The sequence below is a fragment of the Calidris pugnax genome, unplaced genomic scaffold (assembly GCF_001431845.1).
Source record: "Calidris pugnax isolate Ruff unplaced genomic scaffold, ASM143184v1 scaffold5, whole genome shotgun sequence".
Lineage (NCBI taxonomy): Eukaryota > Metazoa > Chordata > Aves > Charadriiformes > Scolopacidae > Calidris > Calidris pugnax.
Window position 1 is genome coordinate 580,957 of NW_015090814.1, and position 25,817 is coordinate 606,773.

Sequence of the window (25,817 nt, forward strand, 5' to 3'; positions counted from 1 at the left end):
TATATGATATTATGAAAAATATCATTACTGGACCATGCTAATAATTTCTAAAGTTTTTCTATATGCCTGCTTCTCTGTCTAAAACAATTAAAAGAGTTCACAGAAATCATAGTTACTCAGGGTTAGAGGGACTTAAAAACTCATGTAAATCCAACTTCCTGCTGAAAAAAGGTTTAACACTGATCAAGACCTCTTTAATGGATCAAGTTTTCACAGCTTATCAAGCTATCACACAGTAGCAGACGTAAGTAACAAACGAGCCTTGAAGGAAATTGTGTGAAGTAAATTGTGTTTGAAACAAATTGAAGTCAACTGTGTCAATTTAAACCACTATTTACTGCATATAAACAATGTCTATGTGGTTGCGTTAAGTATACTAGATATTTAAAAAATGCAAATACACTACTGAAGGATATGGCAGTGGATAACTGTTTTTCTCCATGTTTGCTATAGCCAAACTTCACTTTTGCATTTAATTAAAAACAAACCAACCCTTTTCTGACACAAGTAAGGGGAATGTGCATTGGCTGACACAAGTAACTACTAGATATGTATATCTGTAATTAGCAGCATCTATTTTTGCTTAAATTATGCATTGCTCTTTCTCCCCCTCTATGGACAATAAGACATTAATAGCATGAAAAGAAGAAAAATTATTTTGTTTGTAGAAGTTTAAATGGAATGCTGTATCTGTTATGCGTAAAGCTAAACCCAAACACTCTACAGCTTAACATCACAGGATTGCTGCAATACTGGAGCATGTACTTTGGATAACCACTACAAGGTACTGTAACTCATCATTTACTGTAACTGTCATGGTCCAGAGAAGGGCAACAGAGCTGGTGGGGGGTCTGGAGAGTAAGTCTTGTGGGGAGAGGCTGAGGGAGCTGGGGTCGTTCAGCCTGGAGAAAAGGAGGCTGAAGGGAGACCTTCTCACTCTCTACAAATACCTGAAAGGAGGGTGTCAACAGACAGGGGTTGGTCTCTTCTCCCAAGTCACAGACAATAGGACAAGAGGAAATGGCCTCAAGTTGTGCCAGGGGAGGTTCAGATTGGATATTAGGAAACAAATTCTTCACTGAAAGGGTTATTAAGCATCGGAACAGGCTGCCCAGGGAAGTGGTTGAGGCATCATCCCTGGAGGTATTTAAAGGATGGGTAGAGATAGTGCTTAGTGACATGGTTTAGTAATGTTTTATCAGTTAGGCTGATGGTCAGACTAGATGATCTTAAAGGTCCCTTCCAACCCAGGCAGTTCTATGATTCTATGTTTTATTCTGCTTCCCAAGCCCTGAGATGCACCCTTCAGGGATGACAAAAGCCACCACATGCTGCTGGAAACTGCTCTCATGATTCTTTAAATACTTCGTCTCTGAGCCTCTGATACTACACCGAGCTTTAGGCAGACAAATCACTTGGCCTGTGCTAAACCTCAAAGACGAAAGCCTTGGTTAACATTTAACTAACACTAACCCCATCCATGCATTAGAGGATCTCATGCATCTGAGCTGCTTTGTAGGAGATAAAACAAAAAAAACCCACCTGACCACCTTTGATTCTTTCTTTTACTGTCATGTTCAACACTGAACTCAGCTCTGCACGGAGAGAGTTTTTCTTACATGAGCTTTATAAAGAACTCTGTAACATTGCAACGCACAGTCAAAGAGATGCCATTGCTTATCAGGTGTAGGGGGGAAACAGAGTTTAAGCAGGATTGAAGCTATCCTACTAAAATCCATTTACTTATTCACAAAGGTCATATGGAGCTTTAAATATTAAAAATGTCTTGAGATCTATAAAAAGAAAGGTACTAAAGAAGCAGTGCATTAGGATTATTATATCCCTGTTGATTCTTCTTATAACAGAAGTGACTGTGATTTTCCAAGGCATTAGCTACCAAGAAGGTAAGAAGGAAAAAACTGCCTGGCATACAGGAGTTTATTCTTTTTTCAGGATAAACCACCAAATAGCATACTTTAATATATTGGTTTTGTTCCCCTAAATACTTCAGGGCTTCATTGCACCCTGTGACTTTAAATCAAGTATTTATACTCAAGCACACAATAATGCACTTAAACAATGCAGTAATTATGGAACCAAAATGACAAAAGAGATGCTTTGCTGTATTTATTTATTTTTTAAGATAATAATATAGATGGTTTTCATGTCTTTTTTTCATTGCTCATAAATATTTTATTAGAAATGCATTTAAATCCTCGGCCAATTCCAGCCTTGCTATGTCTTAACTTTAATATTAACCACTTTATAGGAAAGTGATGTTTTTCCTGCATTTTCATGCTGTTAAGGATGACAATGATTAAAGAGCACAGCGCTGGCTTTGTTCCAACTGTTCACAACCCTTGCATCTGGCAGAACTCATAGAACCAGCTCTCATCATGACAGCAAGGATCCGTCCACCTCAGACCTTGAGTCCACAGTGACTAAACAAGTAGGAAGAGAAGTTTCTGGGCCTGGAAAGAACAATTCGTAATCCATGGAACAATCTGTGCAAAAGGTTTGTTGCATTTTGTGATTTCTTCAATTTTATTCCTGAAAATATGCCAGCTCGTTTTTTCAAGAAACCATTACTATTTCTAAGGCCTGGCACGCTCAGCAGTAGTTTTGGATGAACCCAGACGCATCAGCCCAAGGAGCCAATAAAGCAAACGTCCCTGAGGACTTTTTAGGTTGGTTGAGCTCACAGCTGCTCCGTGAAACTGTCATTTGTTGTTAGCAGGAAAACTGAGGCACATCAGTTCTTCTGGGTACATGATCTGGGGAGCTTCTAGCTGGACATCACCACCAAACATTCAGTTTGTTCCTGTTCTTTATATGTAGGAGGCCATACATATACGAAATGATGTCAACTATAATGTCAATTTGCAGTTCCTATTACATGAATTAAAATAATGACTGGCCAGTTACACAGAAACTGAGCATTCAGGAAGCGAGGGCAGGTATTTGTCAGCTTTCTAACTTTCTGTATTCATGGAAAGATGTAGTAATTTGGTCCTTCTCAAACTTGTAAGCGCAGCAATAGCAAGGTTCCTTCAAGGCAATGGGATCCCACCCACCAAGAAACTCTTACTGCCCGTGGGATGCTGTTGCCACAATCCCTTTGAATTTGCAAGGAGATGAGACAGAAACAGCTCAGAAGAAAAAGGGAATTAAAATCTTACAAGTCTGTGGTACAAAGATATGAGACATCTTTCCCCTCATATCTGACTTTGGTGATGTGTTGGAAGAACCTTTTCACCACCCTCCAAACACAAGAAAGTATTATCTTCCCATTTTCAGTACAATTACGTATCAGCTCTAACCCAGCAGGAGATCAATATGAGAAGCTGGAAAGGAGCTGTTAACATAAATATTATTCAGCTGCTGGGCACCAATATAACACAGCAAACATTCTATAACGAGCAATCATCTTCATTCCCCATTCTACTCCTACGTTAGAGGATTCACCAGGGAGCGTTCAGTGTAACCATCCAGCATTCCTCTATATTAACCAGATAGCCTGCTCTCTCCCCGCAGGGGTATTTTAATAAATTATCCATTGCCTCCTTCCAGTGTAATAATCTTTTAGCAGATGTGACCCAATATATTAAATTCAGTGTTCCAAAGAAGTTAACTTATCTGTTTTCAGAGGAAAAAAAAAAACATGTAATTTTTCTTCAGTGACTCACATATTTCACCATGTTGCTGGAGCAATGCACGATCACACAACTGCTAGGGTGATTTGTAGTCCAGATCTGGTTGAACATGGTAATAATTCTTTTAAATATCAGACTATGGTCTTGCGAGAATAAATACTGAGGATTTTTCAATAATGGCCTTGGATGCAAAGACAGGCTTTCTATCTAGGATTGCTGTAGAATCCCCCAGAGAAAACAGGCTTCCCCTGTCAAAGCAGCAAGCCAGGGAGAAGCCTTATACAGAACTCCATGCTTGGTCTTTCTTTCAGAGAATAAACAACCACCAGTGATGGCAAGCGATCTCGTATCTCCCTTCTGTATTAAGATACAGAAGAGAAGACCAAAAAAGAAAGAGAGAAGGAAAATATTTTGGAAGGTAAGTCACAACGTATTAAATGTATTAAATTAAATGTATTAAATTAAATGTCATCCAATAAAAGATGATGAAATAGCTTTTTTATATACCTATTTTGGCACAAGAAAACTAAAACACCAGGTGTAGTTTACATTTTTATGTTGAAAGGCACCTTGTCATCACCAAAAGCAGTGACAGTCTTTTTCTACAAAGGTCAGAGAAATACCTTCTGAAAAATAAAGGAGGTATTGCTAGATGGTCTTCAGACCACAAGAGCATCACATGAAAATTAAGAAAAAGTAAGCGATTAAAGGTTTGCTTTAATCAGTTACTTTTGAAGAATGTTTTAAAAGTATTTTGACTTTAATTGTCAAGGGAGGGGCAACATCTACATTTGAATAAAGAAGAAAAAGGGAAAAAAGATAGTAGTGGTTTGCTATTGGAAGAGGGGTACTGTAAAAAGTAGCTACAGAGACAAATATAAATTATTTTCTATATCACGATAGTCAGGACAAGGAATAAAAGGCTTAAAATAGCTACAAGAGAAAATTTGGCTTGAACATCTGGAAGCATTATCCATGAGCAAGCACAGAAGAATACACTGCTGAGGGTAGTTCTGGAATTCAGATTACTGGGAATTTGTAACGACAAGTTGTAGAAGCATCTGCCAGGAATGATGCACGCAGCTGATAACTGATTGGTCAACAGAATAGATAAAGCAAGCTTCGGGGTCCCACCAAGTCTTCCTACAATTTCTGTAATGTACTGCTATGTGTCAATGCACTCGAGCGCCAAGACTATAATTACACAGGGAACTTCCTTTCCCTGATTTGTTAATTAAAGAAATTACCGCAGAAGCTCGCTGTGCCAGTCATCACTGTGATTGAGACTCCTCCTAGCCCTATGCCAGCAAAAGAACATTGAAGTTCAAAAATAAATGTATCAGTTGCAAGTTATCTGACTTGTCTAACGATCATGCTTTTATGTTCTGCAGCTTCGACTCAACCATTCAGTTTTTGTTCATCTTCTTTCTCTTTCCTTCTCCTGTCATCTTTTCCTTCAGCCTCTTCCTTTCTCAAACTTGATGCCCCACCACATTTCCTCCCTTTCATTTCTACACTTACTCAAAATCTGTTCCTTCATCCAGCTCTTCCTATTTAACCTCAACTTATTCTTTGATACCTGTTGTCTTCCACACACTTGTTACTCATGCTCTTCCTCTCAGCACAGGAAGAACATGGACCTGTTGGAGCGGGTCCAGTGGAGGGCCATGAAGATGATTGGAGGGCTGGAGCACCTCTGCTGTGAGGACAGGCTGAGAGAGTTGGGGTTGTTCAGCCTGGAGAAGGCTCAGTACCCTTGGGTGCGTCCCACCAAGCTCCATAGACTTGTGTGCGTCTAAGTGGTGTAGCAGGTTGCTGACCATTTCCCCTTGGCTTATGGAGGCTTCATTCTGTTCCCCCTCCCTGTCTTCCAGCTCAGGGGGCTGCATACCCAGAGAACAACTGGTCTTATCATTAAAGACTGATACCCTTGGGTGCGTCCCACCAAGCTCCATAGACTTGTGTGCGTCTAAGTGGTGTAGCAGGTTGCTGACCATTTCCCCTTGGCTTATGGAGGCTTCATTCTGTTCCCCCTCCCTGTCTTCCAGCTCAGGGGGCTGCATACCCAGAGAACAACTGGTCTTATCATTAAAGACTGAGGCATATTTTTTATTGTCTTTTATGGCAGTAGCCAGATTAAGTTCTAGTTGGGATGTTGCCCTTCTAATTTTCTCCCTGCATAACCTCATGACCTCCTTGTAGTCCACCTGAGGGGCCTGCCCCTTCTTCCAAAGATCACAAACTTTCCTTTTTTGCCCCGAGTTCCAGCCAGAGCTCTCTGTTCAGCCAGGCCAGTCTTCTTTCCTGCCAGCCCACCTTTCAGCACTTAAGGAGACCTGCTCCTGAGCCTTTAAGATTTCCTTCTTCAGGAATGTCCAGCCTTCCTGGAGTCCTTTGTCCTTTGTCCTTCAGGACTGCCTCCCAAGGGACTCTGTCCACCAGAAACATGAACAGGCAAAGAGCTCTGCTCTGGAAGTCCATGGAAACTTGCATGGATATCAGCAGGACCAACTACTTTTACCTGGAATTCCAAATTTGTTCAAGTAATTGTCTTCCCTCCTCATACTAGATCCATATCATTACCCAAATTAGTTTTTGAAATTGTGCTGTCTCTCAGTGGACGCTTGAATGAGAATTTGATGATGATTAAAAACTCCTGTCATTGTCCTGTTGTTTGGGAAGCTCATTAGGTGAGGCACCGATAGCATAAGTGATCTACTTGTTTTATGGCCTTCTACAAATGATAACTTAGAAGGTATAAAAACAAGTAACTGCATCTAGACAATTTAAAGCCAGTAGCACTACAATAATTAAAAGATCTTTCTACACTGTAGTGGTAGAACAAGCAAAACCTCTATAATCAACTTATCTGGGGAAGTAATCAGACAATAAAAACTGAGGCATTTTAGGGAATAATAAAGCTGTGGAATCTAATGACTATAATAAATCTTTAGCTGCAGTTATTCCAGAACAATTTCCCTTGCAGTAAAAAGTATTCTACAGGGTTTTCTGCCTGAAATTACTGTTGGTTGGTCAGATGTCGATCCTAGGAAACAATTGCAGAATGATAATTCTATTTTTTGGCATGTATTTCCATCATTCACCTCTCCCTTTCATCATAAAGTCTTTCGACTTCATTCAAAGGTTAGATTCAAGCAATCCTTTGACAAGACCAGAAATAAATTTCTTCATTGACTTTCTGTACAAGAATACACACTAATATTCTCGTGTCCAATACATTTAGTTCAGCATGGTGTTAGACAGCAGTTTTGGACTTTGAGAACTACACTTCTACAAAGTACAACATCAGTCATTCGGCCCACAGCTCATACTGATGCAGGCTACCATTAAATATATAAGTAAATCAATAGGTAGTATGTATATCCTTCAAGGCAACGATGCTGGAGGTGAGCTAAGCGTGTTTCTACAGCCGATGGAGCTCTGGTTAACGTTCTCAATGGAGTTCAGGGGACAACTCATCTCATCCTACAGCAAAAACCTACATGTAGGCAGATGAATAGCACTGCAGCCTCCAAAGGTTGCACAGGTTAGATCTCTACGGGTACCATAGTAGAACAGGGTATGTAGGATTCCAAGGTGAATACCAGGAGCAAACCCAGGTGAATGTGGACGCTGGTATCAGATTGACACTTGCAGGGCCACTTGTGGAATGGCATTGCCCAAAGCCTGGGTTCTGTGTACCTCTGTCCCTGACCCAACGCAATGGAGTGCTCCAATCACACAGAATTCACCTTCACATTCCATCAGCTTTGAGAACTGAAATTACCATAATTACATTGATGTTCAGTGTATGAAACAAACACGTTCGATGAAGAAAAAGATGATTGTTGCAGTTTTTATATCCATTCTTCACCAATATAAATGAGCACTCTATATATGCCAATATAAGTCAAAGTACAAAAATGAAGCTCCTTGCTTAAATTTAAATTTTGTTAGCCTATGTGATCAAAACCAACTAAAAGTACCTCATATGGAAAGCTGTCTCACGGATGTGGTATATATGCCCTGGATTGTACTTCCTTTAATATTTTAAATAACTTTTTCTCAGATTAATCTGAAACATCCATCCCATTTACATTACTTGTTTAAGTATAAGGTCTGATCATGTTCTTATGGAGAAGACAAAAAAATCCTTCTCAATTACATATAACAAAAAAATCTTGCAGTACACTACAAATGAGTATAGTTCAGTTCTTGTTTTATTAGAGGAGTTTCCTAAACCCAAACCAAACACCAGTTTTCAAATTCCCAACTCCTTAGATTTCTGAGGTTTCTATATCTACCAGACAGCCACAGTACAGAATGTTTTTAAACACATCTTCGATCAGTTTATTGCTGCATCTTAATAGAGTAATTCAAAATACATCAACTCAATAGTACTTTCAACTACTGTCTATGACTAGGATATCTACAGCTAGACAGTTTCACTGGTAGTCAAAACTTAAACAGTTCAAACTATGAAAACTTAAACAGTTCCACAAAATTCAACTTGTATGGAAACCACACAAGCAGTTGAGCTATAAACAAATTTCATTTAAAAAAAAAAAAAAAAGCAGGGTTGTCTTTCCCTGTTGGATGCAAAATTTTATCAACTTCACCTGGAAAACAAACCCAGCCCTTTCTCCAACTTACAGAAATCCTGTCATCTGCAAGAGCAGGACTCAGCAGTAGCATTTCTTTAGTTGCTCAGCATTTAAAAAGAAACAAAACCAGACAGCACTTAGGGTGCAAAAGGAAAGTGGCTTCACCTTGTCATACTCTGAAGTCATAAAGTTCTCTTACAAGTTGTGATTAATGAAGTTTAATACTAAATCCATACATTTTCATTTTCTTACCCAAGCCAGTATTTTCAGCTACGAATGAGTACTACCCATACTGGAATGGTTATTATGTCATTTTATGTTACTTTTTTTAACAGCTCAATAAAACTAGCACGTAGCGGTGGTTTTTTCTACTATCAAGTATGTAAGCCCAGCGCAGTAAGGCATTTCCTGCCAAATATGTCCTTTTATAAATGGAAATGTGGATGTAATTGCCTTGCTTTCCAAGGAAACTGGCTAATGGTATATTTACTTTTTAAATGGAATGCTTACCTTTGACATATTTAATACCTAAATACAATGTTTAAAGTTTGACAGCCCTAGAAATATATTAAAAATACAAATATACAAACCCTAAACCAATAAGACTTATCAAAAGATCATAAAAGTAGCACTGCTAAGTGCTCAAATATAAAATAAGAGCCACATAGAAAAAGGGAACCGGAGAATGAACATGAAGCAGCGGGCGCCAGCAGTTACTGAATGCCTCTTCCTCCATCTAGAAGTAGCAATGGAGGTTTTTGTGCACTGCCAGCTGTAGCCAGGGTCAGACACAAACCTCCAGGCCAAGGAAGCAGGCTGAGAAAGCTTCATGCAGTGCCAGGGAATCATAGAATGGTTTGGGTTGGAAGGGACCTTAAAGATCATGGAGTCCCACAGGCAGGGACACCTCCCACTAGAGTAGGTTGCTCAAAGCCCCATCCTAAATACAATGTTTAAAGTTTGACAGCCCTAGAAATATATTAAAAATACAAATATACAAACCCTAAACCAATAAGACTTATCAAAAGATCATAAAAGTAGCACTGCTAAGTGCTCAAATATAAAATAAGAGCCACATAGAAAAAGGGAACCGGAGAATGAACATGAAGCAGCGGGCGCCAGCAGTTACTGAATGCCTCTTCCTCCATCTAGAAGTAGCAATGGAGGTTTTTGTGCACTGCCAGCTGTAGCCAGGGTCAGACACAAACCTCCAGGCCAAGGAAGCAGGCTGAGAAAGCTTCATGCAGTGCCAGGGAATCATAGAATGGTTTGGGTTGGAAGGGACCTTAAAGATCATGTAAATACAATGTTTGAAGTTTGACAGAAATATATTAAAAATACAAATATACAAAGCCTAAACCAATAAAACTTCTCAAAAGATCATAAAAGTAGCACTGCTAAGTACTGAAATATAAAATAACAGCCACATAGAAAAAGGGAAGCAGAGAATGAACAAGAAGCAGTGGGCGCCAGCAGAGTCACTGAATGCCTCTTCCTCCATCTAGAAGTAGTGATGGAGCTACTTATGGCAGGGACCACTCTGGAGGCCCTACTGGAAGAGGCTCTAAGGTCTTTCCAGAGCCTCCTCTTCTCCAGGCTGAACAACCCCAACTCTCTCAGCCCGTCAGTGGAATGCACGGGGCCAACACCACCACCAACACAGGAAGTTCAGCTTCACAGTGCTCTTAGCAAAACCTCACTTCTTTTCCACCAAACCTGCCTCTACACGTTCCTACCTAAACTAAGCCAGGTGGAAACCCTTCCTGTGTAAACAGGGACTTGACAAAGACCGATTTTAATGCCACCCATCTCCCCAAGCTTAGCACAGCAGGCTATAGGTGCTGGGCAGCCCAGGTTGCCTCTCTTTTGGTATCTAATCTAAACCCCCCCTCTTTCAGTTTAAAACTGTTGCCCCTCATCCTATGGCTCCACTCCCCGATCAAGAGTCCCTCCCCATTTCTCCTGTAGCCCTCTTCAAGTACTGGAAGAGGCCCTAAGGTCTTTCCAGAGCCTCCTTTTCTCCAGGCTGAACAACCCCAACTCTCTCAGCCCATCAGTGGGGGCCAGCATGGGGCCAGCACCACCACCAACACAGGAAGTTCAGCTTCACAGTGCTCTTAGCAAAACCTCACTTCTTTTCCACCAAACCTGCCTCTACAAGTTCCTACCTATATTAAGCCAGGTGGAAACCCTTCCTGGGTAAACAGGGACTTGACAAAGACCAATTTTAATGCCACCCATCTCCCCAAGCTTAGCACAGCAGGCTATAGGTGCTGGGCAGCCCAGGTTGCCTCTCACCCATGGATGGTGGAGGAGCCTGGTGAAGCTGTGACCTCTAGAGTCCCACACTAGGGGTGAGACACTGAATATCTTACTCCTGAAACAGACATTTTAAGGGCAGCCTGTGACCAGGTAAGAGGGGAGTACGTTGATGTCAGCTTAGGAAACGTCTGTGTGTTTACTGGTAAGAGCAGATACACTCTGGATGTTTATTCAACTCCAGTTTATCTACATAAGGTGTACAGGAGATGAGCTTCACCACTATTTAATCCGATTTAAATCAGTCCTCCCAGACAGCACGCTGTTGAATTTCCATATAAAAGGAATGTTATCTTCAAACTTACCTTTTTCTGTTTTGTCTTGCTCAGTTTCTTTTTCACTTTTCCCTAGAATATTAAAAATATAATTTCAATGAGATAAATTTATGCTAACAGTATATGATAAGAAAGAGATTCAATAAAATGACAGCTTGCACTCAAAATCCAGTTGGGCCAACAGGAATTTTTAGTTTAATTTTGATTTTAAAAATAACCATAGACTGCTCTCTGAACCATAGTTACATGAAAGGTCTTTCTCTGCAGGTGCTTCAAATATCACATAATTGCTTCTGTCACAAAATACTTCATAACCTTTCCCCTTTAGTTATATGGCAGATTTAAGTGACATGCACTTAAGATGCAAGCTATTTTGCAAGACAAAAAAAAAAATCACTCACTAATTTAAAACTCTTGGGAACACTATCTTAATAGATATAGTTGGTAAAAAAATAAAAAACATGAAAATCAATTGGGAATGTAGGTCTCATTTTTAGAGTGACTTGGGCACTTGAAAGCTTTAGTCTGACTTCAGCTTTTAAAATAATTTAACCCATGTGTTTTGTAAACATCTGAGTGCACAGAGAAATGTTAAATAAGCACCAGACTGTAGCAAAAACCCAACAACATACTGTACCAAAATCACATACACGTATATCGTGAAGGTGGTACATATGGACAGGTTTGTCCCTTCCTCTTTTTTTCTCTCTGAACACCTACTCTATAACATTTAAATCACCTTGCCTCAAAATTCTAACATAACCATTCTATTTCCAATTTCATCCCAATAAGCTTCCAATATTTCCTCCGAATAAACTTAATGCAGAACACTAAAAAGAGAGCTCAGTTGGGTTTTCAGTTACAGTTATTTTCCTCTCTAACATGCATTCTTTAATTTTGATGTATCCTTATACATAGAAAAAAACATTTTCTTTAATTTATAAGTCAATTAGAGACATCTTAGCAGAACACTCGATCTTCACAGTCTTTTAAACTGACTGCTCAGAAGCATCATATTGTGAATAAAATACACCACGTAAAAGTAAAAAAACATTTCTCTTTTTTTTTCATGGAGAAATTGGGTTATGTGCACACATAATATCAAACTATTTGACATTCCAAATTCACTCTTTACTACAAGCTGACAACTGCTACTACTGAGCGTGCAGACAGTATGACTCTGATTTTTATATTCATCACAAGGCAGAATGAGTATTAACCTGGTTATGATATGGTAAATTAAATAAATATGATCACACTGAAAGTCATTCACCTCTTCAATTACGTCATAAAATCTAGATTGTCAATTAAATTGAAAGAAATGTCAAAAAGATCTAGAGTCAGTTCCATACTATGGGATATCCTGGAGAAGGAATATTATTACTATAACAGTGTATTAATGAAAGCACTCAGTATTTCCTAATATACTGGCTTTTTGGGTTTTAGTTTTTAGTGCATACCACACAATAAATACAATGGTTATGTCCATCCACGTCAGAGATATTGTATTTTCAACAGAATAATAATGCAGCTCCAGATGAGACACAGAACAGTTTATATACTAATATTTCTATTATTTTTACCAACATGAACAATTCATTACAGGATAGTCAGCTATGATACAGCACACCACTTCGTCACCCATTCTCCTTGATCTTTTCCTTCATCAGAAACACTGATATTCTCACCTGACCTCTTCTCCCTAATTCCCTTGAGGTCACTCCGTGACCCTCTTTCATCCATCTTGGACATCCATGTTATTTCTGCACCTTCTTTCCATCACAAGAAGAACAAAGTCTGAGCTCATCGCTCTAAAGCCTGCTCCTCTCTCCCATTTCTTGTCCAGCTCCACATTCCTTTATTACTGAGGCGCAGGTGACATAGAACCTACCATTCTCCATACCCACTTGTGTACCAGGATCAATTCTCCAAATTCTCTCTCTGACTTTTTTCAACCTGTATTCTGCCAGATTAGCTGCCACTGATTTCACCAAAGCCCCTCCAATAATCTTTACAGATTCCAGCTTTTCCTTCTGCTTTTGAAATTCATCACAACTTGGTCTTGTTTGCTCCGAAGATCTTGTTTCTCCAAATTGTTTTTACAAATTCACTTCAGCATCATAGAATCATAGACTTGTCTAGGTTGGAAGGGATCTTTAAGGTCATCTAGTCCAACCATCAACTGAACTCTGACAACAACAAAAAAACATCACTAAACCATGTCACTAAGCACTACGTCAACCCATCTTTTGAACACCTCCAGGGATGGTGCCTCAACCACTTCCCTAGGCAGCCCATTCCAATGCTTAATAACCTTATCTGTGTGAAAATTGTTCCTAATATCCAACCTGAACCTCCCCTGGTGCAACTTGAGGCCGTTTCCTCTTGTCCCATGGCCTGTTCCTTGGGAGAAGAGACCGACCCCCCCTGGCTACACCCTCCTTTCAGGGAGTTGTAGAGAGCCAGAAGGTCTCCCCTCAGCCTCCTTTTCTCCAGGCTGAAAACCCCCAGCTCCCTCAACCGCTCCTCATAAGACTTGTGCTCCAGAGTCCATCACATCCAGCTCCACACCAATCCCTACCTTACCTCAATGGTGCAAATAGTTTTATTAGGCTATTTCTGGCAAAGGTTTTAAAACGTGCTGTGTCAAAGACAGGGATATGACAGTAAATCTTGAGACTATTTTGTCATCAGCTTAAACCAACTGTAGCTCAAAAAAAAAATAATTTCTTAACTCTTAAAAAAAGTCTCAGCCTTTACTTAATGTCTCTATTTCCAGCAAAACAAATCTAGATAAAAAACGGAGATAAAACTGTTTTAACCAATCTGTAGATGCTAGGATTGCTATCACTGTGTAACCTATGGACCAGGTATTCCCTAGAAGGTTTCTACAGTAAAGAAAAAAATTATTTTTTATGTTACAATACATCTAAATATTTATGAATGCATCTGACAATGACCAATGTCACAACTAAAATGTATTTCAGACACTGTAGATTTTACACGAATCCAAATCAACACTGTTTGTTATTTACATGGATGTATTTTTTGAAACACGTAAAATCACACAATGATATTCAGTGAAAACATGACATTTTTCAGTGTCTTTCCTATATTCAATCTTATCCCTCTTCCTTACTTCTTATAAAGAATAGTGTCATGGTATACCTTTTCAGTCGCTGAGAATTGGAAAAAGTCATTTTAAATTGTAGCAAATTTTCAGTATTAAAAGAAAAATTTAGTATCCTATTAACTTAAATTTTGCTTTCCTTACTGGTATTTCTTCCCGTGATTTCTAAAAAAGCGACTGAATCCAAGATTTGATAGATTCACTGAGATATAGCAAGAAGCAATGTACCAATGTGAAAATACAAATAAAGATGTAATTTTTGATTTTTTTTTTCCCTAGAGTTCTTTATTTGGCATTATGTCATCATAAAAATACGGAAGTGTTTAGAAACTGAAAAATTCAAGGAATATTTTTGTTTTCAAACCAAAAACTGTACAGACCCAACACCCTTGGAAAGACTTCTGATTTAAACTATGGACCATAACCTAGAACATTTCTCTATGAAAGGTAGGTATCATACTTCCCACACACGTTTGTGCTCGTTGAAGAGTAGCATCTCACCCATTTTAAGTTACAAATAGAAATGAGGTATCATGGGCAAAATTCAAGCCAAACTGGTTGCAGAATTGCTAATACTCCAAAAGGAGAAACACAGCACAACTACAGAAGAACCAGACCTTCCTTCACGTATTACCACCCCGAAATAAAAATTACTTCTACTTCTTCTTCGCTGTAAATTGTACTTTCAAATGTATTTTTATATATTTAAAATTACTACTTTGAAAAACAATAATATTACCTCGTGGCTGAGACAAATCTTTATTCCCATAGTTAATATCTACCACGTTTTGGAAAAAATAATGACACTAGAAAGACAAAGATATTCTTCTGTGTTTTATTGCAGCCAAACATTAAAACAGATTAAATATACATTTTTTTTTAATAGACCTCTTGACCTTGCTCAGCTTGGCATATTTTTTGTAAACATGAAGCACGTAAAATCACATACCCAGTTACAAAATACTTAAAATTTGATCACAGCATAACATACTCTCACAGTTGCATAATTCTACAAATAGGCTGCCACTGTTATATAAAAAGTCCTCCATTCACCATCCTAAAATTATTCCTAAGCTTCCACACAAAATATGGCTTTGTAAAAATTATTGCTCTGCAATTCACAATCACAGGTAAGTTTACTAGAGTATTCCATCCCAAACCACATCACAGTCTAAGAGTATTATTGCTTTCCTGAAAAGTCTAAAAGTACCAGAGTTTGGGACATCTTCTGTGTTTGTTGATCAGACGTAACACTCACTTATGTGGAGTCTTACTGCAATCCCAAACCAAAGGCGGCAGAGATGATGCCCCTTTCACTATAAATGTAAGCAACTAAAAACCTGACTTCAGAACAGTGTTACAAAAATTTAAGATCTCCCTGTCAACCCAAAGGCAACCCACTGTCAGGGTTACCAAATCGATATTTTCTTCCTAAAAATTTATCTTATTTTATTTCTGCTAAGCTCCCATATCAAGCTTGGCAATTTCCTAAAATCACAGCAATTATTCCTGAGCCAAAAAGGAACACATGCAAAATGCCAAAGGATAAAATATGTCTTCATAATTGTGGAACAGCAGCACAGAACAGGTAAGAAGTACACCTGTCACATTAAAGTTCTAAATCACTCTAAATTTCAGACGTACCATTTACAAGAGCATTTATGATAAAGTACACCTGTTACATTAAAGTCCTAAATCACTAAATTTCAGACGTACCATTTACAAGAGCATTTATGATTATAGGTCTTAAATTTTGACATCCTATTTGGATGTCCAGAATTGTTGGGTTGTTTTTTTAAAATAAAATTTACAAGTCAAATATTTATGCAAATTTGACTTTTTAAATAATTCACTGACTATAAAGATAACTAAATCCAGCTTTGAGATTGTTATCTTGGTAGAAAGTAGAAGAATTTTACTGAACTCAACCTGATTCCTGCAACTCAGTGTTGTTGTAATCTACACTGACTCCCTTCCAGGCTATTATGTACTTTCTAGACATTTTTGCTTCAAAAATCAAACGTACATAAATAAAATGTTCTTATTCACACATAAAGGGTTTCTGAACAAATTTAGTCATCTGCCCTTTTACTAGTACGAATTAAAACATACACATTTTGTATCTTGTTAGACTATTGTAAAAGTCACCTGAAATTCATGTAGTGTAACTGTTGACATAACATCAGTGCAAAGAGATATAAGTCAAACTTCACAGCATAGCGTGCGCCTCGTTAGTGTTTTCAATTAAATGCAGTTAGGCTGTATGCTATATCAGCAGTTATAAACCATTTAAAAAGTCACAATATTATCTGTTTCATTTGACCAAACTGCTCTGTACATACTGTATGAATCCACAACAAAAGATATATATTAAAATCTGAAAAAATGTACTCGCTGCTATGTTATAAATAGAATATTAACAATTGCTTGAACAGCACGTATGAAATGCAGCTCAAAGTTGCAACTCTGTCACAAACACAGAAGAAAAATAATGAATTCGCTAAACTTGACCAAAAAAAAAAAAAAAAAAAGAAAAAAGAAAGAAACAGACAGGAATGTAAATTAAACATCCAAGTGTTAAAAAAGCTTACTAAAATGACAGCTGGCTACAACCCATTTACAATATCTTAGTGTTTGTTTCCCAAACCCTGAACTGCTTGGTAATTACATCATAAGATCTATTACAACCATCTGCTCCCCTTTTGTAGCGTATGGTTAGGGCTGGTCCTCCTCAAGTAGGGACTTTTCTTTTGAAGCTTTAAGTATCTGAAAAAATAAGGGGAAATCTACATTAAAGGACCAACCAAAACACAAGTTACTCTAAAACCACAACCAAAAAAAAAAAATCTTAAATGTTAAAAAATGCAACTTTGTAACAGACTAGCTAATTTGAGAAATCTATCATCTCTAAAAGCTACCATAACGAATACACACAAAGTTGCTGTATAAACTGGGAAATGTAAACTTTTAAATATTTATCTAACAATAATTTTTTTCTCAGCATATGGCACTTCATTTACCTTGTAAAGGAAATCTAGGCCATGTCACAAATACATTTCAATATTTTTTAATTTTTTTTTTTTTTTTAAAAGGTCAAGGACACGTAGAATTGGAAAAGAGGAGCCAGGGAATGAGGAAGGGTCAAGGTCAAGGACACGTAGAATTGGGAAAGAGGAGCCAGGGAATGAGGAAGGGTCAAAGTTGTGAAGTGGAAACTTCTCTACACATTAGGGATTTCAGCAGTTGGTAAAATAAATGCAGATTATAAATATGTCAAGGATACAAGATGAAAGGAGGGGAGGGGTAAACAACCCTTAGACATTTTTAAATCTGAACACATACAAGGAGGATCAAAAATCAAATACAGAGAATTAAGGTATCCAAAAAAAACTGTAATATGTGTCCCTTAAAATATGTCTCCGGTTCCTGTATAACTACACAAATTACTAAAGATTCTCAAGAATGCTGGTACGCTGTTGCAGATTTTGTGCTGATCATTTTCATTTTCTACATCCTAAAGGTAGAATCATGTACGTGGCACTACTTCTAATAGTTACTTGTGTGTTTAATAACTGCATAAATCAGTTTTGATTGATTCTTTCACTTTTTGCCCCTGAGGGAAAAAAGAAAATATTCATACCTTCCAGTGCTGCTATTATTATCTATTTCTACAAGATACAGCAGGATAGAGCTAACGTGCCCTTGAAGGCTAATCTCATGCTTTAAGAAGTGTGTTGCACCAGTTCTGAAAACAACTGAAGGTAAAAACAGTAAGTCTATAAAAACCTTTCAAAAGAATCAGAAATACATAGTATTTCAGAGTAAAACAAGCTATTTTTTATCCAAGAAGTACCACTCAATCACAACAACTGCAATGTATGTGCCAGTGTAGAACAGGATTATCCAAAAATCCTAAATCAGTAATATTTCAAACTGGTCTATGATACTGCTCAAGTACATTAGCTTACAAAAACACAGACTACAACTGTAGTTAAAATAGCTCACTGGGGAAAGTAATATTGGCAACTATTTTAGGAGTAAACTTAGAAAATTAGAAAATAGTTCATATTAGTAGATATACCTAAAGATACAGTTCCCTGCTGTTACTTTTTTGGGTGATATGCCCTTAAGTCAGCAAAAACCTTTTGACGTGCACTCCAGCATATTCAATCCCACACCTGATCTCTCCACTGGGAACATGAGACTGTTCCTCACAGCTAAATTAATCCTCTAAACCATCTCCTGGTTTCTTTCCAAAAGAATTAAGTTTCTATTTTTCAGATAAAAAAAAAATCAAACTACTCCTAACCCAATACAAACTGGTGCCCCCAGGCTTCAAATGTAGAATGAATTTATTTATACTACTGTAGTGACATTTCTGAATATCTTTCTCCTAACCCGATACAAACTGATGACCCCAGGCTTCAAATGGAGTAGAATGAATTTATTTCTACTACTGTAGTGACATTTCTGAATATCTTTTACACTACCTGAAGTTATGTTTATTACAGAAATGGATAAATCTTTCGTATATATGTATAACAGGAGTTCTTAATTCAGTAGAGAGTTCTTGACTGTCTCTAGTACAACTGTAGTACTACTATTGCTGAAATAATAGCTCTGAATACCCAATGTAATGAAATCACATAAGCAAAGGAGAAAAGGCTTCTGACAACAAAAAAACCCCGTACTGAATCCCCCATCACAAATGGAAATAAATAAAATCCCTGGTTGCCATGGTTTAACACCAGCTGGCACCTAGGACCACAAAGGCACTTGCTCACTTCTCCCCCCACCCCCAAGAAGAAGAGGGAGAAAAGGAGTGAAATGGAGAAAAAACTCCTTTTGGATTGAGATAAAGACAGTTCAATAGAACAATAATAGGCGCTTGCTCACTTCTCCCCTCACCCCCAAGAAGGAAGAAGAGGGGAAAAAAGGAGTTAAAAGGAGAAAAAACTCCTTTTGGATTGACATAAAGACAGTTCAATAGAACAATAATGGAAAAGGAAAAGAAAAATAATAAAAATGGCAAAAGAATGTACAAAATAAAGGAATACAACACAAGTTGCTCCCACCACATGGAGATTGGTTGCCCAGCCCGTTCCGAGCAGCGATCACATTTTATACTGAGCATGACATCTAAGGTATGGAATATTCCTTTGGCCAGCTTCTACAGGAAGCTGAAAAAAGTCTTTGACTAATATAAACATCACCCAGCAATGACTAAACAATATGCATAGTTGACATGCTTTTCATAGCAAACCTGAAACACAGCCACCACTAGAAAGACAATTAACTCTATCCCAGCTGAAACCAGGACATTGGTAAATATGAATTTCATATTCTAAGAGGAAAATGTGAGAATAAAGTTGCCTTCAAACTGAAATTTTCACATTCAAAAAATGCAGACAAAATACTTAATAGTAGAAAAAAACAGTAATTTAATAGTAATAAAAAATTTATTCCTGGTCAGTAGTATTCCTTATGTCCCGTTTCTTTTCTTAATTTTCAGAGATGCTGTTTGATTTCTACTTTATGTGTTGACACAATATGGTTTTTTTACAAAAAACTGATGAACAATGATTCTTCTGCCTTCAAACTACACAAATTACTAAAGATTCTCAAGAATGCTGGTACGCTGTTGCAGATTTTGTGCTGATCATTTTCATTTTCTACATCCTAAAGGTAGAATCATGTACGTGGCACTACTTCTAATAGTTACTTGTGTGTTTAATAACTGCATAAATCAGTTTTGATTGATTCTTTCACTTTTTGCCCCTGAGGGAAAAAAGAAAATATTCATACCTTCCAGTGCTGCTATTATTATCTATTTCTACAAGATACAGCAGGATAGAGCTAACGTGCCCTTGAAGGCTAATCTCATGCTTTAAGAAGTGTGTTGCACCAGTTCTGAAAACAACTGAAGGTAAAAACAATAAGTCTATAAAAACCTTTCAAAAGAATCAGAAATACATAGTATTTCAGAGTAAAACAAGCTATTTTTTATTCTAATGGTGTCTGAAAATAGTAAGGACTCTCTTTGTATCACAATACAATTAAAGGAGAGTGGCAAATTGGGTTCAATGCCACCATCTTATTTGAAAGTCCATCTGCAATCAAATTGTCCCTTTGTTTTTGGAACTGGTGAAGCCCCAACCTCAAATATGGTGTTCACTACCCATCGCTACAAAAAAAGCCATTGAGGTGCTGGAGCGGGGCCAGAGAAGAGCAATGAAGCTGGTGAGGGGTCTGGAGAACAAGTCTTATGAGGAGCACCTGAGGGAGCTGGGATGGTTTAACCTGGAGGAAAGGAGGCTGCGGGGAGACCTTATTGCTCTCTACAACTCCCTGAAAGGAGGGTGTAGCCAGGGGGGGTCGGTCTCTTCTCCCAAGGAACAGGCGACAGGACAAGAGGAAATGGCCTCACGTTGCACCAGGGGAAGTTTAAGATTGATGTTAGGAAAAATTTCTCAACCAAAAGGGTTGATCACGCATTGGAACAGTCTGCCTAGGGAAGTAGTTTAGTCACAATCCCTGGAGGTATTTAAAAGACACGTAGATGTGGCACTTAAGGACACAGTTTAGTGGTGGACTTGGCAGTGTTAGTTTTACGAATGAACTGAATGATCTTAAAGGTGTTTTCCAACCTAAATGATTCTATGATTCTAAAGAGAATATTTGGAAAACCAAGCACTACTGTACAATGTGCATAAGATTATTTTTTTTTGCTGAAGCTAGGAAATTCAATTACTGCTGCAAGACTAAGACATAAATTACAGCACAAAAAGTAATATTAATGGTCCACAAAAATAAAAATCAAAGATTTCAGGTTGGTACTTGGATTCTGAATTTTGTTTTTAAAATAGCATATGTAAGTCAAGAGATCATCTAAATACCCTCATATCAACACAACTCAAACTCTGTAGTGGAATTATCTACTGTTGAGATTTTCCAATAGTCCAGCAAGGGCCTCTTTGTTATATTAACTTGAAGCAGCAACATTGCCTGAGAGAAAACATCTTATCTACAGCTCCAACTTAACTCACAACAAATAAACTGAACACTACCTTCTTGCCTATGCTGTCAAAGGTAACTACTGCTTCTTCCTACATCGGTTATAAGCTTTGGTTAAAAATATTTCAATCGTTACGAGACAAAACACTTTTAGACAAGGCATCTTTTAATGAACACCTATGGCTTCAAATATTTTAACACACCACGTGGCTGTTATGATAAACAGTCAACAACTATGAATTGACATGACCATTTCAAATCACCTCAGGTAAGGTTCAGCACTTTAATTAAGAACATGAACTAAACAACACCTCCAATCTGGATTGGACAACCACAAAGGCCTCCTATGTTTTCTCACTTCCCTGTTCTTATCCTACAGCTCCAACTTAAAGCACAACAAATAAACTGAACACTACCTTTGCTGAACTTCTTGCCTATGCTGTCAAAGGTGACCACTGCTTCTTCCTACACTGATTATAAGCTTTGATTAAAAATATTTCATAATCGTTACGAAACAAAACACTTTTAAATAAGGCATCTTTTAATGAACACCTATGGCTTCAAATATTTTAACACACCACGTGGCTGTTATGATAAACAGGTTAGAAAGACCTCACAGTCAACAACTATGAATTGACATGACCATTTCAAATCACCTCAGGTAAGGTTCAGCACTTAAATTAAGAACATGAACTAAACAACACCTCCAATCTGGATTGGACAACCACAAAGGCCTCCTATGTTTTCTCACTTCCCTGATGACTTTTGGCACACCCAAGAACCAAATACAAGTTTTTTTTCCCACAAGGGAAAACAAAACCCCACAGAACAACCTGGGCACCACACCACTTAGGAGCTTCTCCATATTGTCCTGATTAACTAACCCAGAAAGTGCTCAGGCTAATCAGAGGAAAACAGAAATGCAGCTCTCAGGGCTCTTGGGTTGCTGCTTCTGCGATTTACTGCCCAGAGACACAGCTGTTTCACTCAACACAACTACTTTGTTATGAAGAACAAACTAGTAACTTGCAATAACTAAATCCAAAAAGCAGATGAAACGTAACAATATGCAGTCCTGACATTTAGAAGCCATTTAGCTACTCTAAAAATGGTTTTGGTAAACTCTATGTTTACCACTGTCAGACAACAGACGGAAGAGCTGGAAGTGCTCTTGTTCTTAAAATCAGTTATGTCAAGAAAAATACGATGGCATAACCAAACAGCCCTGCTTCCAGATCAGTGTCCACCAAATGTTCTGTCACAGTCAGACTCCAACTGACCCGACAGATATGCAGAGAAGTGACAGTGTCACTACCCACCATCAGTTACTCAAGAAAGGAAGTACAGACATTTTTATATTTCCCTTTACAGCAAAAGTATCCAGCTCTGAAATCATTAAAAATAAATCAAGATGTAAATTAAAACTGCTCACAGCTTTATTTGGAATGTTTATTTAACGCAATAACTATTACTAGCATTTATTCAGTACAAGACAAATTATTGCTTCAAAACCAGGAAGCAACTTTAAATTATCATAATATCCCTTCACTCCTCTCCACAAAGTAATTTATTTGCAAACTTTCCACATAGCTATAGCTTCATTTGGGGGGGGGGAAAAGCCAAACAAGATTAACTTACCCACTAGTTGGGGGGAAAAAGCCAAACAAGATTAACTTACCCACTAGGTCATCATTTGAATAATCCTCAGCTTGAACAGGTATTTCTGTAAATCAAAATTGTAGAAACAATTCAAAATGGAGAGTTCTCTGAATATTTACAAAAAGCTGCAATTTTTTTTCCCCTTATGCTCAAAACAGTGACCTATCAGGACTGCTCTGTAATGCTGCTTTTGCAGAAGTGGGATGCAAATTTTCCTCAGCTGAATTTTTCCAGTGGAAAGATTAAGACTTTAGTAGGTCAATGAGTAAATTGCAGGATTGCATAGTTTCAAAAATGGCACTTTAAAATTCAGAAACTGGACTAGCTGAAGCACTAATCTCCCACAGTTTCACGTGCTACTAACTTATGGGCTTAGAAAACATTCATATACTTACTATGTTTCCAGCTGTTGCTGTGAAATATTTGACTTCAAATTTCAGCTCTTTTTAATTGTCTGCATGTCTACATTAGACATGTCACAACTGAAGGTTGATCCTAACTCCCTGTTCCCGCATGGAGGGAGTGAGGTTCACCAGAAAAGAATTCCTAACAGCCACGTTGCTGGCTGAGGACAATAAGGAGAATCGAAGAGAGGGTAATATATTCTCTGACTTGGGAAGCCCATAAATAACTCCCCACACCCGGGGAGACATTCCACTTTATTTCTTACTTGGACTCTCTTTCCTGACTACACACTGCTTGCTGACTGGCTGGGGGAAAACAGAGCACAGCAAAGAAGTCTTCAGCTTCGTGTGACCTAATACTACCATTTTTATTGCTATAAAATACTGCTATATATTTTCTGAACTGGAAGCCCTCTCAGCTTCTAAAACTGAAGAGTGTATGTAAGCCATTAATATTGTCATTACAAACCTCAAGATGCTAGATTTCAACAACACAATTATGTTTCTCCTTAAAAAGCATAAAGCTGCAGAAAAAGTTGCAAATGTTTAGGGTTTTTTTGCAGCGCAGAATTCTATTCTATGATATTTATCATTCTCAATTTTTAATAACTTTTTTTCTAAGTAGCAAACTCATGCAAAAAATAATATACAAACCTGATTCCTCTGGTTCAGTGGCCACAACATCTTCTGTGTGCTTACTTTCTACTGTTAAAAAGAAAGTAAGTGTCAGAAGTTACACACACTATGTTCACAATTTTATTCCCCACCAGCCACCCAATCAAAATAGTGTCAAACAAAAAGGAAAATCTAACCAACCAACCAGGTTAACTTAAGAGTAGAAAAAAGGTACTGAATGTATTTCATGTAAATTGAAAGAGGTTAGATTTAGATTAAACAAAAGGAACAAATTCTTTATGATGAGGATAGTGGGACACTGCAACATGTTGTCCAGAGCAGCTCTGGATGCCCCATCATTGGAAGTGTTCAAAGACAGGTTAGATGTGGCTTTGAGCAAGCTGATGTAGTGCAAGGTGTCCCTGTCCATGGCAGAGTAGATGGACCAGATGATCTTTAAAGTTCTCTTCCAACCCAAACCATTCTCTATAGCACATTTCTCTGGGTGTTTGTTTTATTTTTTCATACAAATAGAAGAAAAAATGTTTTCTTTCACAAACAATAAAAACTCATACCTGATGGCTCTTTATCAATATCAAAATCTTCAATAATTTCATCTGTAAGAGAAAGTATACAAAGAAAAAAGTTTGAGTTTTTTGTGGGTTTTTTTTGTCGTTGTTGTTGTTTTGGTGGGTGTTTTTTTTGTTTTGGGGTGGTTTTTTTTGCTTTTTTCCCCCCTCCCAACAGATTTCAAATGCATTTGTTTCATCAAAACAGTTTAAGATCACAATTACAAAACATAATATACCTGGCTCCATGGCTTCATTCACCTCCTCTGGAAGGTCCTCAACAGCTAAGAAAACATTCAAATCAGAGCACTAATGAAGTCAAGGCCTCAACTGAAGAAACACGAATACAACACAAAAGAACACAGCTACCATACCATGCTTAGCTGAGAAAAGTAAATTGCTATAAACAAACAGGAACTTTGATGAATTTGAGGGAAACAAAAGAAACCACTTCTTTAGTGATACAGAGAAGAAAATTTAAGAGGTGCTGTATTCATTAGATAAATCTTTCAAAATTGTACCTTCTGAACAAACGTTGTTTGGATTAAGGCACACTAAATTTGAAAAATGAAATGTTAAAAACACTCCTTAATCCTTCTAAGCATAATCAGTACTCCCACCTTCACCTTTTGCAGCATTAACTTATATTAAAAAAATAACCAAACCAAAAAAAAAAACCTATAAACTTCTACTTGAAAAGTCTTTTCATTTGTATAAACGTGCAATTCCTTGGTGGGTTGTACATTCCTTCCTGAGGACAATGAGCAAGTTCAACTTAAATCATGGATTCCACGGAAAAATAAATTTTTATTTTCTTCCAACGTGGCACCTTTTAACTCATTTGACTGTCCTCTTAAGCTTATGATCACAAAAGTGACAAAGCATATCTTTAAAATTTATTTATTACACTAGAGAATTTCTTGACTTCATTCTAAATTAAACAACTGTGTCTTTTTCAATCATCTGTCCATGTTGAGTCTTAAAAGAGCTGGTGTTTCAAGACAATGAAGTATACAGGGCCCAAAGAGAGGACTGCAGACAAATTATTTTTAATTGCTTCTGCTAATTAGACAAAGACAGTAGCAAAAAGTATGCAGCAAAGTAGAGTTAGTATTGGCAGGATGTAAATTTTGAATGATTTTATGTGCTGGTTACATGGTTATGAGCAAGGCTTGTGCACACAGAAGGTTGAGGGTCTACACTGAACTACTCTTCCAAATGTCCACCAAAAGCCTCACGTGCCCCACTTCGTGTCACAAAAAAATAACTTATTAACTACACAGACTACAACTGCCTTTTGCCATAGTTGGCAATATACTGTGACTGACGATCACAGAGATTACATATTTCAATATATACAAATAGCAAGATTAAGGTAATGATTTTTATGCTAACTTTACAAAAAATATTTCTCTGATTTTGAAAATCAGTTGCATTCCAAATAACACTTATTTTCTCCTTTAATTACTATGAAACAAAGATTTTTCGAGTATGCTCCATATATAAAAATATATATACATGGAGAGATGTGTGTGGGAGTGTATACCTAACCCCCCATGCCCCCCCCCCCCCCCC

At 37.7% G+C, this 25,817-nt stretch overlaps 1 protein-coding gene across 17 annotated transcripts in view; it reads right to left on the bottom strand.

Annotated features, from left to right (window-relative positions):
- Positions 1-25,817, bottom strand: part of ASPH (aspartate beta-hydroxylase) — a 125,413-nt gene that overhangs the window by 45,603 nt on the left and 53,993 nt on the right. For 16 of the 17 annotated variants that reach the window (XM_014939620.1, XM_014939615.1, XM_014939619.1 and 13 more), the window contains 5 exons: positions 24,482-24,526; positions 24,249-24,290; positions 23,713-23,763; positions 22,674-22,718; positions 10,882-10,923 (listed from right to left, as the gene is read on the bottom strand). In XM_014939620.1, the coding sequence (XP_014795106.1) occupies positions 10,882-10,923; positions 22,674-22,718; positions 23,713-23,763; positions 24,249-24,290; positions 24,482-24,526 (225 nt within the window). The remainder of the gene's footprint in view (positions 1-10,881; positions 10,924-22,673; positions 22,719-23,712; positions 23,764-24,248; positions 24,291-24,481; positions 24,527-25,817) is intronic. The other variant, XM_014939609.1, reaches the window with a different exon arrangement.